Below are 19,978 nucleotides of genomic sequence, written 5' to 3' on the forward strand. Positions count from 1 at the left end.
TCTAATTTAAACGATGACTAAAAACGGCCATAAATAAATAAAATGAGGTTTTGTAATAGACTAAAATTAAATAAGATATGCAATAATAGTGAACTGAATGAAACGGAAACCCTTATTTTTTATTTCCACTGGTGTATCGAATCCGCCAAAATCCGACTAATCCTGCTCGTCCGGGCTTGCGGATTAAGGCCGAAAGTCTCTCAATGAGTGGCGGGGTTTGAATCCGTGACCTTAAGGACACCACAACCCTGCGTGCCAACTGCGCTGCGACCTCAAAACCCTTATTTTAATAGCTGAAGAGACCAACATCTTATCGCCCAATTCTTGTATTTTTGAAAAAGAAAAAAAAAACAATTGTAAAACAAGCATTTGCACTCACCTTCTATATCGCCTCCCCCATTAGCGGGTGCCCGCACTTCTGTTTCTCATTCAATTCATTGATTTCTCATATATTCAGCTGCCTTGGTATTTTTTCCCAACTCAAGCATATACAGAAAAGGTATTAATAAGGTTACTGTTTCCCTTATTCGATATATGTGTGTATTCATATTTCTCTTATGGATTGGTGGCACGTTATGCTGTCGTATCGCAATTGAATAGCTGTAGTAAGCGAGAACAATTGGGGAAAAATCGAAGATTTAATTTTTATTTGTTAATATTTTTATTTTATTTTATGGGAATGGTTATTTGGCATGTTCGGAGATGGACGAGAATGCTACTTATTACTTAATTATGTCTTTGTTTGGTAATTTAATGTGAACTGGTTCTAGCTTTATCAATCATGTATGCTGTGTAATGACATTGCTGCTTTTAGTTGCATTCGGCTAGAAACGCGCTGATGGTGAATTCTGGCATCATACACAAATACTTGCAATATGATTGCAGTTCTACATGGGTAACTTAGCCTGAGCTGCCCGGGTAATCCGGGATAGTCCCGTGTCTTTGAAAATTGATAGTACTAATAATTGTTTATAAGGCATTAAACAAACTAAGTGCTTGTTTGGTAGTCTAGATAAGACCAAGATATATGAGTTATACGGGTTATTTGGTAGTTTGGTAGATAAATAAGGTCCGTGTTAGGCCATCAAAGTCATCTTGGCCCGCTGAGGCCCGGAGCGAATTAGTTCAAAAGGGTGGATTATTTAACAGCCCAAAAGATTGCGATATCATATTCCAGAAATATTTTTTGCAGTGGAAGTTGGGATAGATAGGTTCACTGAGGGCATGTATTGAACGATGGATTTGTGTTATTTGTTTGAGTAGTTTCATGAGACACCGGGGACTGTAATTCAAATTTAATGGAAGTATTTATGTCTTGGTAAACTTTTTGTGAAACAGGTCACTGCTTTCAGCAAACAAGTTCCGATGCATGCAAGGAAAATAAAGTATAAAAACCAATGGAATTATGTGATTCAACGCAGCAAATATATTTGTAGCTCTAGTCGTCAAGATTATTCTACCGGACAATATCGGAGCACTGCAGCAAGAGCCTGTAGCTTGGTCGAGGGACATGTGTTAAATTCTTCTTTATTATCACGGATTTCATCCAAGAGATGGTGTAGAAGATCCAGTTTGAGGCCAGATGTTGGATGGGAAAAATCATCTCTAAGATTTTATAGTTCCGAAGGTGATGGAAGGAATGCAAGTGAGGATAAGCTTGTTCCTAACAAAGATGTCGTGGGTTGTGGAAAGGAAAAGATACCCAGGGAAAATACAGAGAATAGTTCCAGGCATTCTGATGCACATGCCCGCCTTGGGGAGAATGATCAAATGGAGTGGCTTAAAAACGAAAAAATTTCTATGGATAATAGAAGGAAGGAGTCTCCTTTTCTAACTCGAAGAGAAAGATTTAGAAACGAGTTCCTGCGAAGGATTACTCCATGGGAAAAGATAACAGTATCATGGGATGATTTCCCTTATTATATACAGTGCGTGCTGTCCCTGATTCTATATTGATTTAGTTGCATATAGTTACTTGGTAGTACTTATAGTTATTTTTTTCTGCAGTGAACACACTAAACAGCTTCTCGTGGAATGCGCGGCCTCTCATCTGAAGCATAAGTTGACTACAGCCTATGGAGGCCGTTTGACTTCTGCCAGTGGGAGAATTCTGCTTCGGAGCATTCCAGGTGAGTTTTTTGTTGGCTCTAGTCTGTTTCCTCATTTTCATGCATATGCGTCAACCAAGTTGCAACATTTGTTTCTCTCTTTTTTGACCGAGAATAACATTTGGTTTGTAGGTACGGAGCTATACCGGGAAAGATTGGTCAGAGCACTTGCTCGGGATTTAAAAGTACCAGTATTGGTCCTTGATAGCAGCATTTTATCTCCATATGTAAGTTTGCAATTTCATTTCCATCCATCTTTTTGGGCCACCAATCTTATTTCAAATGAATGTTGCATTATCTTATTCAAAGAGTGAACCTAAGTTTCTTTATACTTTCTGAAGTTTGATTCTGATGATATATACTCATTTCCCTTTGCAATTTGCATACATTCTTGATTTTTGATCTTTGTTGTGTGTGCTCCTTCTTTACTAGATAAGGCAGCCCAGCAAAAAGCCTAAAACAATATTTTCCTACTTTGCAAAGGAATTGTTCCAATGCCCTCTTGTGGTTGATTTTTCAGGATTTCAACGAAGATGAATGTGAGTCAGATGAGGAGAACTCCGCATCCGAATCTGAGATTGAAGATGAAAATGATGCAAGCAACGAGGAGGATTATACCAGCAGCGGCGAGGGAAGTGATGATGAAGTTGACATAAATGTCTCAGCTGAAAATTTAAGAAAGCTTCTCCCAGGCAATATCGAAGAGTTTGAGAAGGTAATGTTTTTATGTATGAAGTTTTGAGTTGTATTAGGGCTCACAAGGAAAATGAAAAAGGGGAACAAGAGAAATTTATCGTACATAAGTGATGGTGTGCCTGATTAAGAAACATCTCCATTTCTACTATATGCTATTGAATAAATCATTAAGCTGAAGTTTTTGGACATTAGGTTGCATAAGTAAGTAGCTGTAGTTTTAATTCCCCTGAGGGGTATGTGAGTTACTATAACCTAGACATATATTTTAATTGTTTGCGATGTTCGCATTGCAGAGTGTTTCTGGAGAATCTGAAAACTCCACGACATCTTCAAACCCAGAAACTTCAGAGACATCTAATGTGGCCGGTCATAAACTAAAGAAAGGTAATATACCATTTAGTGCTATGCTACCAAATTATATTGTGAGCACAAATGTACAAAGTTATGTTACTGCTGGAGGTGTCTTAAAGATTCAATCCGATCACACAATCTCTTGGGCACAATTAGCATAAATTTTATAGTCCACATTCTGTCTTTCTTTGACATTGCATATGGCTTGCATATTCAGGTTTAGTCTCATTCTTGTTACGACCTAAGAGCTTGGTACTTTATTCTTCATTCTTTTTACTTTTCATCTGTTCCTTAGAGGCCATTTTGTTATTTTGACAAACAGAAGTTTGGGCATGCATAGCAGACCTGATCACTTGATTAATAGATGAAGGGGATCATAGTTTTTTTCTTAGTCTGCACACTATTGTGTTTTAGTGTAGCCGGCAAATATTTCATAATCCCTCCATCCACATGGTGGATGTCATGGGCTTTTATAATGTGTGATGATGAGTGATGTGAGTTGTGTGGGCCCTGCTACTATAAATGTAAAGTGGCAATTTTTTCGTGGGTGTTGGCAAATTTTTCCTGGACAGGGGGGGGGGGGGGGTATTTTTTTTCATTACAATCTTCATTTGGTGTTATTTTATGTTTTTTCATTTCAATCTTCATTTAGTTTAATTTTCTTCATTGTTGTAACCTGTCAATTCTTCCTGTGACACATCGTATTATACTTTCATCAGGGGATCGAGTGAAGTACATTGGACCAGCCATTAATATTGAAGCAAACAATAGGTAATTGTCTTCACATGATGTTTGTCTAAACTTAGCTTTTGGCCTTTTCAGTTAAAACTTTCAATATTGCTAACTTGATTGCTTATGGAATTTGTTGCTTGGTGTGCTTCAATGGTGCTATTTACTTGAGATTTTTTTTACATATCCGATGTTCATTACTGAAGCTGTTTTCTTACAATGGTACATCATGCATCATGTAGAATCAATTACTGCAAATTCAATATAAATATTAATTGTTTTTGTTGTTTCCACTTTCTCTTGTATGAGTTTTAATGGTTGTATTGTTCATCTTGTTTTCTGTAGAATCCTTTCATTCTTTTTTTGCTGGTATGGAGAGATTTTCTGTGTCTAAGAATTGGAAGGAACAAGTATAGAAATTCTTCCATTCTGCACTTGGCAAGAAAAGAAATAGAATTACCATCTAGCACATGTGCACAATAAATTTCCTATCTAATCAATCCTCTATAAGAAGACTTGCGAACTCATTAGCATCTTTTAGGATTTTTAAAGGATACAGCTGGGAATAGGAAAAACCACTACTTCTTAAGAAAGCTAGGTGGGGTTGTGATCTGAATCTAGTTGAATAATCTTTTTAGTTTTCCTAGCTCAAGTTTTTAAGTCATGCTTTTGAGTTTAGGATATAGAGGTAAGCATATATATCTAAGCACATACGTTCTCGTATCAGGCTCTTCCAAATGATGTGTATTTTCTGGCTCGAGCTATTTCCCCCCATTCTCTTCAGTTCAAGCTAGATTCAGCTAATTCAATAGCATATATTTCCTTTGACCTTCGAAATACTTAAGAACCCAAGATTCATCACTGCAGCGAGGGATCTGAGTGTAAGGAATTGGAATCTGAGAATTGAGGATCTTTGCCAGCTTTATAGTTCTTCTCAGAGAGGGGGTAGTGGTAGGGGGTTGAGATTTCCCTCATTTACATTTGAGACTTAGAAAAGCGCATTGACCATAATCTTTCAACTTATCTGCACCTTATCATTGACATATCCAATTCATCACAGGATTGTATTGGGGAAGATACCAACATTGGATGGTCCAACAAATGCTTATACTATTATTCGTGGCAGGTGGGTTGGTAAGTTGTTGAAATGCGTGTGGAATAGCTACTAATCTTGTGTCGTAGAACAGAATGTTTGTTGAAATTCTGGAACAGCTAACTGATAAACATATACTCATCTGTTTGGCATGCATCCTTTTGCTGATACTTTCTAGTTTCTTCTATGCTTGCAGCTTCATTTTACTTGATTTGGTTGATTTTTCATAAAACTATATATTTTCAGGACTTTGTCTAGCGGTCAACGAGGAGAGGTTTATGAAGTGAATGAAGACCAAGTAGCTGTTGTATTTGATATTAGTTCCCAGAGAACAAAGGAAGTAAAGGATGCAAAAAGTGCTGAAGCTGTGTCAGAACCTTCAGTGTGTTGGCTTAATGGTAATATTGCTTACTGAACACCACTGTTAGAACTTAGAACCTATGAAAAAAATCTGCCTAGGTGCTGCTTTCTGTATTATATATGCACTTTCCAGATAATATAAGTTACACTTCAGTGTTTCTGATTCTCATTCTTTTAGTGATAGTTGCAGAAGAAGAGAGTGAAAGCACTCAAATTCTGGTGCTCTTAGACCTTTGTGTGTTTGTAGTCAATCATGCCGTGCCCATATAGAAGCTTGGGTGCATAATATCTACTGGCTGTGATTTCTAATTCAAGATCTCTTGCCAAGGAAACTGGGAGTAGCTTGTGATAGACTAGTTTTAGTGGAAGTAGAATGATGAATTTGACTATTGAAATGGAATTTATGTGGTAAAACTCTATTCTTGCAGTAATATATGATAAGTTGATGCTTTAGCGCACCTTGGAAATTTCAGGCTTATCCCCTAGTGTGTATGAAGTCTGGCACTGTTTCCTTCTCGCTTAATATGACTTAGTGACGGAAAGGAACAGAGGCTGGGCATTAGGTTTAGTGGATAAAATGTTGTATTACTGATTTGTTAAATTCCGCAGTCCTTTTCTGAGATGACTTACATTGTCGTTTTAGCTTTGTTTCATTACTATAGTTTATAGGTCACATTTAGGGTATTTTTTCTGAAATTCTATTTTGGAGGCGCATATATTAGTTTCACTACCCTTCTCTTTGTGCATACTGTGTTCACCTATGTTCGAACTCCTTGAAAACTGTATTTTGTCTATCATCAGAATCAACATTAATTGTACAATAATGCATTCCAGTGTATGATGATTAATAGTAGTAGTCCTCTTATATGATGTCTGCACAATAAAACTATGATTGAATCCTGACCATTCCACCCCATCCATCACCTTCAAATTGCAGTGAAGGATATTGAACATGATCTTAATGCTCAAACACACGACAGCTATATTGCAATGGAGGTGCTTTGTGAGGTACAAGATTTAGATGATGGATGACCATAAGAAAACTATATTTTGAAAGAAAAAAAGTTGGGTTCTTTCATTCTGTGTTTCCGGAATGACATTTTTGCATTATTAATGCAGATTTTGGAGTCACAACAGCCACTTGTGGTTTACTTTCCTGATTCTTCTCTGTGGCTATCAAGGGCAGTCTCAAAGTCGGATCGGAAAGAGCTTGTCAGTAAGATGCAAGAGATGTTTGACAAATTATCAGGTCCTCTGGTCTTGATTTGTGGACAAAACAAAATGGAGACAGAATCAAACTCAAAACAGAACAAATTTGTAAGTTCCAATTTGTGATAAACTGATTCCACTCGTGCGGTTGTGTCTTTTCTGCTTGCATCGCATGATCATATGTAGCTTCTATGAGTTCAACATGGCAAAATCCTTTTGACCTTTCTTTTGGTTTTTGGCAGACAATGATACTTCCAAACCTGGGCCGTCTTGCTAAGTTGGTAACTCTCACTAGCTCTAAAACATTTTTATATGCATTCACTCTCTTCAAAGCTTTGCTTTGCAGTAATTAGACTGAACAAAACTGTTGTTACTCTTGATATTATCTCAAATATTTGATGTCTTTTTTTGTCAGCCTCTTTTGAAGAGACTTGCAGAGGGATTAAGACCTTCTAAACGGTCTGGAGATGATGAATTATATAAGATATTCACTAACGTGGTTTGTTTAGATCTGCCGAAGGTACTTCTTTATAATATCATTATCAATTTATCATTTACAAATTTATTTTTTCTTGGACCCAGCAGTTGCTGTTGCTTTTATGAAAAAACTCTATTTTTCTTGATTATTTGACTTTTCTCCACTTGACCATCTATCTGAAGAGCATCTCTGAATTTCTTTTCAGTAATTGGGATCATTATCACTTGATTATATAAATAACTTTGTAGTCGAAAGTGATTGTGGAATGTTCTCGATGATCACAGGAGGAAGATCTCTTGAAGATATTCAACAAACAGATTGAGGAAGACAAGAGAATTGTAATATCACGAAGCAATTTGAGCGAATTACACAAGGTTCATTTGCATTTGCGTTGCATACTTGCAGTCACATGTTGGCATCCTTTATTTTATTTTGTCTCTCATCCCGCAGGCTTATTAAGAGCTTGTGTGTGTTTATGTCAGGTTCTTGAGGAACACGACTTATCATGCATGGACTTGTTACATCTAAAAACTGATGGTGTTGTACTGTCAAAACAGAGTAAGAAACTCATTTGACCACTGAACAATATGCCAACATTTTCCTATGCTACCTTTTTTTTCTGCTTCATATTCCTTAATTTCCTTTAAAGGATGAGGGTGTCCATCCATATTACATTTTCTAAGAACTTAATGTTTGTTTTTTGTCTTGATCTAAGAGATGCGGAGTCAGTTAATTGACTTTGTCTTATTATTTGGAGTTCGGATGCACTTCTCTTAGTTGTAGTTGTGCAAGACTTTCATTCTGTTCTTGTGTGGAAACTCCTAATTGCGAAGGGGAGAACTCATAATGAAACTTATCCTATTCACTTTTCTTATAACTATGTGTTATCCTTCTTTTGTTTCAATGAATTTCAGAAGCAGAGAAGGTGGTTGGCTGGGCCAGAAGTCATTACCTATCCTCATGTCCCCTTCCTTCAGTCAAGGGGGATCGGTTGCAGATTCCTCGCGAGAGGTGATTATTTCTCTGCTTGTGGTTTCTGAGAACCAACTTTTATCTGCATAATGTTGACTGCTATAGTTTGTCTTGTGTAGCCTTGAAATTGCAATATTGAGGTTAATGGAGCAGGAAACAGCTCTGAAGAAGCCGACCCAAAACTTGAAGGTTTGTGCTTACTTTATCACGAATTGACTTTGCATCTTTACTATTTTATTGAAGCAATACTTATTGCAGAATCTTGCTAAGGATGAGTACGAGAACAACTTCGTTTCAGCAGTGGTTCCTCCAGGAGAGATTGGTGTGAAATTTGATGATGTGGGTGCACTTGAAGACGTGAAGAAGGCACTAAATGAACTTGTGATTCTGCCTATGCGGAGACCTGAGCTTTTCTCCCGTGGAAATTTGTTGCGGGTAAATTACTGTTTTACATATTTGCAATTTTCAATTCTTTTGCCGCTTCGTAGTTGTGAATGTAATTTTCCTGTCAGCCTTGCAAAGGGATATTACTTTTTGGTCCTCCTGGAACTGGAAAAACCCTTCTGGCGAAGGCACTTGCAACTGAAGCGGGTGCAAATTTTATCAGTATTACTGGTTCAACACTTACATCCAAGGTAAGCAAAATAAACATCAAGTGTTTTTCGACCTTATCATCCGTTGTCATTCCTTCTGCACATTAATATTTCCTTAGGGCATACTATAAAAGCAGAACAGATTAACTCACGCAGTGCCATTGATCTGTTTATTCATAAAGCTTCCACCACTGGGTTTATAAATCGGTTAACAGTTTTTGTTTGCCTTTTGATGCAGTGGTTTGGTGATGCTGAAAAACTTACTCGTGCACTTTTCTCCTTTGCCAGCAGGCTGGCTCCTGTTATAATTTTTGTTGATGAGGTGAGACCACTTCCGTCTTCTGTGCTTCCTTGTGGACTATATGCTATGGAATTTTGTAAATCACTGAAACCTTGCTCATGCTACTTTATTAAGTACTATCTTTAAGTGGAGCAATAATTGGAATGATGAAATCTGACAGCAGCTTAGTGCATATTTGCAACTGATAAAGTTCACTAGTTTTGTCATGAGACCATCCTGCTTAGGCTTCATTACTATCTTTCCATGTGAGTGCAGGTAGACAGCTTACTTGGTGCTCGTGGTGGTGCTTTTGAGCATGAGGCAACTAGAAGAATGCGAAATGAATTTATGGCAGCATGGGATGGCTTGAGGTCAAAAGACAGCCAGAGAATCCTTGTGCTTGGTGCTACAAATAGGCCATTTGACCTTGATGATGCTGTTATTCGTCGTTTACCAAGAAGGTGATGTCTGCACTGAGTATAAATTTCCTCCTTGTCAATTACCAAATGTCAGTTTCGTGTCTATTGCACAAACGGAAACTATGAAGTTTAAGATGCACGAATTGCTACTCTGATGTGATATGTTTACTTGACATTAGGATCTATGTTGACCTGCCAGATGCTGATAATCGTCTTAAAATACTCAAGATAATATTATCTCCAGAAAATCTAGAAACTGGGTTTCCCTTGGAACAACTTGCAAATTCTACTGAAGGTTATTCTGGGAGCGACCTGAAGGTGATGAGAGTTTCATACTTTGCGAACAGAGTTAATCGCTACTTATTTCTTAACTAGTTTTCACATTTTGTATGGCAGAACCTCTGTATTGCTGCAGCATACAGACCTGTCCAAGAGTTGCTGGAAGAAGAAAGCAAGGTGAACAATACAAATTCTATTTCGTAGCTTCAACATCGCATTGCAGTGATAACTGATAACCCTTCAGTCTGTTGGTTGTAGGCACACAGCCTAACTTTACAATCAACTTATTAAAGTGAACATCAATGCATTATAAACTGTCTTATCCTATAATAAGATCCTTTATTCATCTAGCCTTAGGTTTTCCAAGCCTTGATGTCTTTACAATGTTGCTCATGTTGTAAGGAGACAATGCTGAAAGTTAGGAAAATTTTAATGCAACACCAGGTCCAACTCGACTACCTTTGTTCTTAGCATCTCTATGATCTACTTGCAGGGTGGCAAATCTGATGGAGTTCCGCTTCTAAGACCGCTCAAGTTGGACGATTTTACTCACGCTAAAACCACGGTAAAATCCACCCAAGTCATGCAAAGGCTTCCCATGGCCTCTGTTATTAGGACTGTTGCTTTTCATATCATTCTAGGAGAGTGACATTCCTTTAAAACGAATGTGCCTTCGAAAGCTTTTATGTTTTAATCTGGACTGATATTATTGCTGTTTTTTAGGTGGGACCATCAGTTTCCTTCGATGCAGCCAGTATGAATGAGTTGAGAAAATGGAATGAACAATATGGCGAAGGCGGAAGCAGGAAAAAGTCACCATTTGGTTTTTGATAGTAGCATCAATCGGTCCCTGGACAACCCGTTTTTTTGAAGTTAGAAGATGCAAAAAGTGGCACCTGTAACGGAAAATAGCTTCCCCCCCTAAACCCTAAACCTCCAGACAAGAGAGAGAGGCTGCGGACAGAAGCTTCGCCTCGTTACATAATAACTCATTTGGTAGATCTCACCATAACAGGCATAGAGGCTGAAAGGGGAACAGGCTAATTTGCTGTTGTATCTTTAGCAAATTCTAACTTAGTAATCCTTTATGTTTTCTAAATTATAAGTGATCATAGTTTACAAGTTCTTAATGTTTCAGTTGATTCTGGTTTCTCTTTCTTAATAATATGGTATTGGTGCATAATGAGATACAACCGTGCAATGGATTATTTTATGGGTAAATTGTTATTATCTCTTTGAGTTATGATTCATTTTTTCGGATTACTAATATTGTTCTGAGCTTAACTCTTTTTTGTATGAATATACAAACAGAAAATTTTGAAGGTTTAAACTGAGACTTCACCCTGAGATTTTTGAGCTTGAATAATAACCACTTACCATATATGTGACATGGTTATTTAAATAAAATTAGCGGAATGGATCAAGTAATTTTTCTTTTATGGTCAATCAAGTTCCTTTTATTGCCCAAGTCGATATGATCATATCACAGTTTTCCCTTAAAAAACAAATGAAGAGTATCCTTTTACATAAAAATTTAAATTCTAAAAGATATTCAAATTGAAAATAAACATATTTTCCTTTTCCCCTCTTCACACTTATCATTTCACGAAAATATAATACTACCAAATAAAAATTGAAAAAGTTATTATCATACGAAATTTCTAGATAAAATCATATTCGAAAAAAGTAATCCATTAATAGATTGTCCGTTAATGGAATGGCAAAATGGATGGACTCACTCATTGCTTTTCGATGGTTTTTTCGTTGATTAACCAACCAATTCAGTTCGACCGTTGTACTAACCGACTGAATGACCATCCCTGGAAAATGTACTTCATTCACGAAAATCCCTTAGAATTTTATTCACCAAAATCCTCTTTATATCTTTAATACAAAATTACAAATTTAAATTCTACCCCTTTTCCGAACACCATTTTCACAAAACACCCCAAAACCCGTGTCAAATTTACCAAAATAGCCCTCTCTGACTCTTCAAGATCTCACCTTCAACGCTCAAAATCCAAAGTTAGCAGTAAAACCCACAGCCCATCGCCGAAGCTCTGCTCCAGATTTCAACTTGAATGGCTGTCTCTCGCAGCAGAAAAGGCAAGTTAATCTTCTCGTTAGCTCTTTCTTTGCTCCTCGCAGATTTATCTTGTTCCCCACCTCTTTTTTGCGTTGTTCTCGCATCACAAGAATCCAATCCCTCTCTTAATTCCAACTCAGTAATTGAAACCGACACCGAAAATGAGATCCCTTTTAGGAAAAATGACAACCCTTTAGCGGAAACTTGTGTTGATCACGATTTGTTAAGCAAGCACCACTTCCAATTGGAGAAACTTCAAGAATTAGTCCAAAACCTCACCCAGCTTGTTGTTAGGTTAGAATCCCGGCTTTCTGATGATCCGGGAACTAAAAAGATTCAATCTTTATCGCCACACGGTGATGAAATCGGTATTGAGAAAATTAAGGAAGATGATAGTTTGGGGGTAGGAGGTAAGGAGGAGTTGGAGCCGACGATAGTGACTAAGTATAACACATTTTGGGTTGAGAAGTTTCAGTTTGTGTCGGCTGTTAAGTTGAGTTCGAGCCCTACTTGTGTTAATGTGTTGCCAAATAAGGATTTTGAGGGTTTGAGCAAGTACTTTGCTGTTGGGGATGATAAGGGGAAGTTGTACCTGTTTCTGAGGAGTGGTGAGGTTGCGTTAGAGTTCGAGGCCTTCTCCGAGGGGGAGAAGCCCTCGCCAATCTCTGCCATTGTCTCCTACTTATCGCTTCACAAGAACGAGACCATGATTGTCACGGGCCATGGCAATGGCGCTATTGTAATGCATCGGGTTTGGGAGACGTTGAGTGGTGATGAATGGAGCTCGCTTCATGTGGAGCGAGTTGGGAGGTTTGAGATCCCGGAGTCTTGGGGTTTGCGGATTAACATGGTGAAGGTTCACTATGTTGGGAGGAGGAGGTACATTTTGGCAGTAGACAAGGGTGGGAAGATCATGGTGTTTAAGGAGGATGGGACGTTGTATGGTACTGCTACACCTAGTAAACGGCCGATTGCGTTTTTGAAGCAGCGTCTGTTGTTTCTTACGGATACTGGGGCGGGCTCGTTGGATTTGAGGACGATGAAACTGAAGGAGACGGAATGTGAGGGTTTGAACAGTTCTTTTGCTAAGAGTTATGTTTTTGATGCCATGGACCGGTCGAAGGCCTATGGGCTGACGGGGGAAGGGGACTTGGTTCAGATGTTGCTGCTAGGCGACGTGATGAACTTCAAGTGTCGGGTGAGGTCAAAGAGGAAGCTGGACATGGATGAGCCTCTGGCCTTGCAGGCGATCAAAGGCTATGTGCTGATTGCTAACAGGGACAAGGTTTATGTGTACAACGTCTCGTCTCAGCAATATGTCCGCGCTGGTGGGCTGCGCCTCTTGTTCTCTGCCGGCCTTGATGAGATCATCGCGCCTTTCCTAAACCAGCAACAGAACATGGAGAAGAAAACAGGCGTGCCCTTGATCACCAGTGACCACGAGAAGCTTATGGTCATCAGCCTTGGAAACGGATACGTGGCCATGTATCGTTCCAATCTCCCCTCGTTCAAGAACGAGCTCAACAGCATCCTGTGGACGAGCCCAGTCATGTTTTTCGTCCTCTTCCTCTTTGGAGCTTGGCATTGTTTTGCGAACAAGAAGGAGGCGCTCACCTCTTGGGGGCCCGATGACCCCTTCACCTCAGCATCCGTCACCAGTGGAGCTCCGTTAGTTTCAGCCACGGCCGACAGATCCTTCACGGATTCTTCAAGAAGCTCTGAAATCATGGAGCTGAGAGGCAGTGGTCTGAGAGGCTCATCGCGGTATGTATCTCCACCGCGGTATTCCGGTGGAGCAACCAATCCGTACAGGCCAGGTAGCGCTGACACGGATTCTAGACCTGCCCCGAATCACTACAGGCCTAGCACAGACACGGATTCTAGGCCTGCAACAAATCCCTACAGGCCTAGTCTCGATACAGATGCTAGACCTTCGCCCATTGACCCTCGTTTCAGATCATCAGAAATGAAGTATCGGGGGTCGAAAGTCGAAGCTCAGGCTGTTCCAATGAGAAGGGAAACAACCTCTTTGTAATTAGCCAAGTTTGTGGATGTTAGCAACTGAGGTTTTGCTATTACCATAACTGTGTTTACCTCTGTACTTGGCTCTATCACTTGTCATTTTGTTACATTATATCAAAGAACAAAAAATTGCCAAATTTGAGGCATTTGTGTCTTATACTAACTCATCTAACTCCATCTTCCAATTTTTTCAATGAATTTTAATTTGTAACATTCTAATAACACGAGCTTGTATAATTAGTTTTTTTCATCGAACTTCAGTTAATAACATGAATTTATGGTTTATTGCAATTACTTTCCGAAACAAAACATATGGCCAAATCAAACTCTTGTTTGAGATCACACGTGAAATATAAGATTATGGTTTTTAACAAATGATAGTACAATATTTAAGAAAAAACAACTACTAGTATGAGATTTTAAAGATTTTAAAAGCAATTTTTATTACATTCAAGCCCAACGTTTTAAAGTGTAATTCAATGAGTTCAATTTCAAGCCCAAATCTCACTTTCAGAATCTGAAAAAGGCAAATTACTATGAAAGTATTTTTATTTAAAATAAAAAATGATCTTTACAGGACAAAAGTAGTCACTTTCAAATATCGATATGTATCATGTGTACCATTTTCTTAAATATTTTAAATTTGGATTATTTTATATTCCACATCACATTTATAAAATCATGAAAATGTGTACACAAGCCATGGTCATTGTTTTTTTGCAAAAATTATCATAATCAATTAACCATTGCACATTGAAATCAATAGCACAAACAAAAGGGTTTAATAAATATTGCAGTGGGATCAAACTTCTCCCATATGACTTAATATTTGCATGTACCTCTAGTGCAAGGTTGTTTATTGAGATTGATTAAAAGAATCCATAACCATCCAATCAAATGATATCAAGCTATTCATAATATCTCTATAAATGATTCTCTTAATAAATCCACTATTTTCCGACATTAAAATTGTAGGCAAATTTATTTGACGGATAAAAAGGACTGTGTCTTATATTTGGATGCGTCAATGGTTTTGAAAGATGATGGAATTCATGTTTGTTCGTCGCCTCTCCTGCGCTCACGGATGCCTATTAGGCCATCCACAATAGGAATAGTCCAGCAATAGCCCAGCCATAGCCTAGCCACTGCCACATCATCAGCACTAAAAATCCTACTGCCACATCATAAATAGCCCAGCCATAGCCTAGCCACATCATAAATAGCCCAGCCACATCAATAGCCACATCACTAATAACAATTATATAAAATGACATAATTAACAATCACACAATATACGGAATTTAATTTACGAGACATATACGGGAAACATTAATAATACTATCCACATCACTATTAACAAATATATACAAAATGAAATAATTAACAATCACACAATATACGGAATTAAATTTACGCCACAAAAACGAGAAAATTCACTAATATTAATAAAATTTAAAAAGTACATTAATTAAAAAAAATACATAATTAAAAAAAAACTAACGTCGTGCAGTCCTCCGCGCCCACTCGTTAATACAAGTGGTGCGAATGAAAATGACGGGAAAGTCGCGTATATATAGTGTTTCGGAAACAAAAAAAAATTAAAAATTCGCGCTAGGCGATCCGGACGCTGCAATAGCGCCTAGCGCATCGCCTAGCGCCGCGGAACCGCCGAGCGCTAGGCGGTTTTTTTCCGCGAAATCGGCTAGGCAGCTGCAATAGTTCGCCTAGCGCACCGCCTAGCGCCGGCGCTCGGCTAGGCGGTGCGCTAGGCGCTATTGTGGATGCTCTTATTCACATCTACCTATTTCCTCCACCAACCACTATTCATTATCTACATATTTTTACTAATCTATTTATATAAATAGATCTGTTTTTTGTTTTCTTGACGGAACATCTTTTTTAGTACACCAACTATCCCAAATGAGCAAATTTGGTCTGTAACATTTCATAATCTCTTTTAAGATCCATAAATTATATGTTAATATCAATTCAACTACTTTTTGACTATTTCCAATATTTTCATGACCAAAGTACTCTTAAGGTCAATGAGAGCAATTCAATCTATTTACCCTCTCATTTTCATTAAAGTAGTATGTAATTTGGTATAGGTGATGTACCAAAAAGATGTTCCCTCTAATTTTAATTTCAATATAAAAATATCTTAATGATATTAATATTCTATTACTATTAATTATTTACATTTAGTTTTACTTATTTGTAATATTTTAAATCATTATACTGTATTTAATATTAATAGTGAAATAACTTAGATATAAATATATGTAAACATTATACTTATACAATATTTGTATATAAAAGTAGTTCAATTTATTAGATGGAATATTAATTTTTCAATCTTAAAGCTATACATAGAATATGTTATTTTTAAGTACAATACAAAATTGATGATTAAAAATAAAATAAAATTTATTAACATACATAGAATCTTAAATAATTCAAAGAGCTAAGTTTTATTTTATGTACTCTTATGTAGTAATCTTATGTAGTAATTGTAGTCTAAAAAATAGTTGAAATTATCAATAATCAATTTAATAAAAAAGACAATGACATTCTTAGTTGAATATTATCATTAGGTCATTTACAACATTATGAAATTGTTCATAGTTCTCATATCTATTCCCTTAACTATTCGTGAATCAAATTTTTTCTACTTTATTAAATGTTTATTTCAATGTAGTATATATTATATATTATGATTAACTTAAATTTTCAGTTTAATAAAATTACGAGATTCATTAAAATAAAATATTTATCTTAGTGTTATCTAAATAATTGAGAATGTAACCATATAAAAGTATTAACTAGCACTAGAAAGTAATATCATAATATTCAATTAATGTATGGTATATATTAGTAATAATAGTATAAGATCTATTAAAATTAATCCCAAATAAATTAGAAGAAAGAAAAAAGTGAATGAATAAATAGATTGAATTCCCTTCATGGCCTTAAGGGTACTTTGTTCATGAAAATATTGGAAATAGTCAAAAAGTAGTTGAATTGATATTAACTTATAGTTAATGGACCTCAAAATATATCATGAAATGTTACGGACTAAATTTGCTCATTTGGGATAGTTGGTGTACTAAAAAAGACGTTCCCTCTTTTTTCTTTATATATGAACAAGACATGTATTCATAGTTTACAATTTATTTCATTGGCGGATCTAAGAAACAGAACTTTTAAGGTCAGACACAGTGAAGAATGTCGTTGTCGCCATCAAAGTAAAAGCAATGCGGTAGTCGAATCTAGCAATACATAACAGACATATAATGATAGTAAAGTCCGAGGATTGAGGTGAAGTTATTGCATAAATGGGATCAATAGCATCTATTAATCAAATTTAATAGTGCTTTTTGACCCTCATGGATCAAGCTATAGATTTATGATTGAAATTGTCCTAATTAAAAAATATTGGATATGTTGAAAGTTGTGGGCTTATTATATTCATATTGCGTCAAGACGGCTACCAAATCAAAGATTTGGTTGATTCATATAAAAATATAGTAGCATTATATTGGATATAAAATCTTCGCATTTTATTAAGATATCTCCGCGAAATTTGTCTGCATTGGTTTTCTCTAAGCACACGAGAAAGTGTAGTTACTAATTAATACTCCATATTAAGTGGGCGTTTGATTTGTTAAATAAGATAATAATAATAAAATATAATACTATGTGATAGATGAAAATATAGTTTGTCTAGAATTAAATTAATCATAAGGATGACAGTAAGAATGTAAAATGATTAATCACGAGAATGATCCAAAGTTTTTTGATTAAAAGACAAATTTTAAAAAGATTAGACTGATATTTTATCATTAGTAAAAATGATAATTGAATGTGCTGTTAATTCTGTCATTACTCATTAGCACGTAGAAGTTCACATAAAGGATAAAACAGAAGAGGGATACCACACCATTAATCCAAAATTAATCTTCTACATAATCATTCAAACAAATTTGCAGTTAACAAATATAGATAAAGGATAACGCTTAAAAGGTTTCAACTTTCCATACGTGTTCGCTTTTCACTAATTGAATTGGAAAGAAATAAATCTAGATAGAAATAAATGCTGTGGGGTCCACCAATTCTTAATTGTATCTGAACGTTCAATGAGCCTTATTTGACCAACTTGTTTCTCTAAATTTATATGTTTAGACCAAAAGACCCTTCCAAGTTTTTCAAATTTTCTAATTCTTTTTGGAAGGGTGGAGCAAATGAGTCATTCAAACTCCAATTCTTGGAGGAGTCATTCCAATTCTTACCTACATCGGAAGAATTGAAATCTGCCCCAATTCTTGGCTACAGTGCGGGCCGACCTCCATTTGGCAGGCCACCATATGTTAATTCTTGTACTCTAAACACTAGGAATACCACTAATTGGTCCAAGAATTGAGCAATTCTATCATAGTGAACACGTAGCAGTATATGATTGCATCATTAGAGAGCATCTCCAATAGAAATAGCTCAGCCATAGCCTAGCCACAAACTCCTTCTGCCATATCAACAACACTAAAAACTCATCCTGTCACATCATCAGGACAAGCAACTGGACAAGCCATACCCTAGCCACAATAAACAAAATTATAAAAACAAATAATTAACAATCACACAAAATACGGAATTAAATGTACGGCACAAATAGGAGAAAATCAATAATAATATTAAAATTTTAAAAAGTACATTAATTAAAAAAAACTCCACTTCCACACACGAGCCCCCCGCCTCCGCCTCACTCCTCGCCGTCGTCGCCGCTATCCGGTGTTGGATATTTTAGTGTAATTGGATTAACTTGATTGATCAATATGATCATAATGAGACATCAAATAAGTTGGAAGTGCGGAGTGCACACTTGTTTGAATTCGTTATGATTGGACGGGGGTTCGAGGGCAGCATCCCCTAGAGCGGGGTCCAAGGGGCAGAGCCCCTGGCTGGCAGCTTGGAATTTTTTATTTCCATTAAAGTTGATATACAGAAATCTTCATCCGGAAATGTAATTTTCGATAATTGAAGGACCAAATTACAATATTTAAAACCCCCCAAAACTAAATAAAAAATTTAAAAAAAAAATAAAAAATCTGCTGGCCGATCGGGAGCCTGCAATGGCGGCCAACCGATCGGCGAGCGCACGCAAATCGGCGTGCGCTCGCCGTTTTTCTCGCCGATTTGCCGCTCGCCGGCTGCAATGGTTCGGCAAGCGGACCGGCCAGCGCTGGGAATCGGCTAGCCGGTCCGCTCGCCGCCATTGTGGATGCTCTTAATATTAGCATATTAGTGAGTACACTTGGGACCCACAACAGGAGAAAATGTCGGTGCTGACCGGTCCGCTCGCCGCCATTGTGGATGCTCTTAATACTAAGCATATTAGTGAGTACACTTGGGACCCACAACAGGAGAAAATGTGCTTGCGCCAGCATGTCGTTTGTTTGACTTCACAACTTCCCAAGTTGGATCTATGTTAAGTAAGGGTGTCCACTATAAGGTGGACACGCCCAATAGCCCCGCCCCAGTTTTTGTCCATAGCCCCAATTTTGTTGTCCATAGCCCCAAAATTCTATTTCCGCCACTATAGTGGACAACTCCAATAGCCCCCAAATTTTATAATCAATTTTCATTTTTAAATATTTTTTAGTTTCAATCAAGTGTAATTTAAATAATCGCAGTATAAATAACTAGAATACGAGGTAATTAGGCCCGAATATTCGTTGTATTGCAAGCCGGTAAAATTATACAACGAATAATTAAAATAAAATACAACTACAAAACTCTTGCACCGTCTACTCGGTGATTCGTCGTCTCCTCGGTGCATTTTGTAGAGAGTGTTTTTGTAGAAAGTAGGTGTATGGATTTTGTGAAAATGAGAGTGGGGGAAGAGGGGGAGTGGTATTTAAAGATGAAAAAACGAAAAAAAAATATTCAAAAAATGCGGCTATAGACGCGGCGGATATCCGCCACTATAATAGTCGCGGCTATAGCCGCGCCTATACACCCACCGCCGCGTCCTCGCCCCACTCGCGGCGAAGCCTCGTCCGCCGCCCTCCCCCCCACCAGCCGCGTCCACCCTCGCGGCGGACACCCCTTCCACTATAATAGCCGCGCCTACCGCCCCGCGTCCACCTTATAGTGGACGCTCTAATGATGCTCTTAAATCTTAATTTAGAAATTTGTTTATCAAAATGTCCCATGCTAATTTGAGCAATATTTTGCAATTTTGGAATTTCTCTTTGGGAAATTCGTGATAAAGATTTAAATTGTGACGCAATAGCCAACAAAAGTAAC

The 19,978-nt window shown here is 37.3% G+C and overlaps 2 protein-coding genes across 4 annotated transcripts; both read left to right on the forward strand.

Moving 5' to 3' along the window:
- Nucleotides 1–184: 184 nt before the first annotated feature.
- LOC121787732 lies at nt 185–10,780 on the forward strand. 3 transcript variants are annotated; one of them, XM_042186557.1, is made up of 25 exons: nt 195–499; nt 1,339–1,928; nt 2,008–2,129; nt 2,241–2,335; nt 2,629–2,823; nt 3,098–3,188; nt 3,875–3,926; nt 4,945–5,010; nt 5,224–5,375; nt 6,275–6,345; nt 6,457–6,654; nt 6,789–6,827; nt 6,962–7,066; nt 7,309–7,398; nt 7,507–7,582; nt 7,939–8,035; nt 8,116–8,185; nt 8,255–8,431; nt 8,509–8,631; nt 8,828–8,911; nt 9,146–9,330; nt 9,468–9,606; nt 9,685–9,744; nt 10,061–10,132; nt 10,291–10,780. In XM_042186557.1, exons 2-25 carry the CDS (start codon nt 1,366–1,368, stop codon nt 10,396–10,398), a joined length of 3,030 nt encoding a protein of 1,009 aa, XP_042042491.1. In that variant the 5' UTR covers nt 195–499; nt 1,339–1,365; the 3' UTR covers nt 10,399–10,780. The 3 variants fall into 3 exon arrangements, with proteins under 3 accessions (XP_042042493.1, XP_042042491.1, XP_042042492.1); XM_042186558.1 differs by lacking the exon at nt 4,945–5,010 and having other exon boundaries at nt 196–499; XM_042186559.1 differs by lacking the exons at nt 9,685–9,744; nt 10,061–10,132; nt 10,291–10,780 and having other exon boundaries at nt 185–499; nt 9,488–9,606.
- A 712-nt stretch (nt 10,781–11,492) lies between these two features.
- On the forward strand, nt 11,493–13,812 carry LOC121787733 (uncharacterized membrane protein At1g75140-like). Its single transcript, XM_042186560.1, has one exon. The coding sequence runs from the start codon at nt 11,649–11,651 to the stop codon at nt 13,686–13,688; it is 2,040 nt and encodes a 679-aa protein (XP_042042494.1). The 5' UTR covers nt 11,493–11,648; the 3' UTR covers nt 13,689–13,812.
- Nucleotides 13,813–19,978: the final 6,166 nt, after the last annotated feature.

Source organism: Salvia splendens, chromosome 22 (assembly GCF_004379255.2).
Source record: "Salvia splendens isolate huo1 chromosome 22, SspV2, whole genome shotgun sequence".
Taxonomy (NCBI): domain Eukaryota; kingdom Viridiplantae; phylum Streptophyta; class Magnoliopsida; order Lamiales; family Lamiaceae; genus Salvia; species Salvia splendens.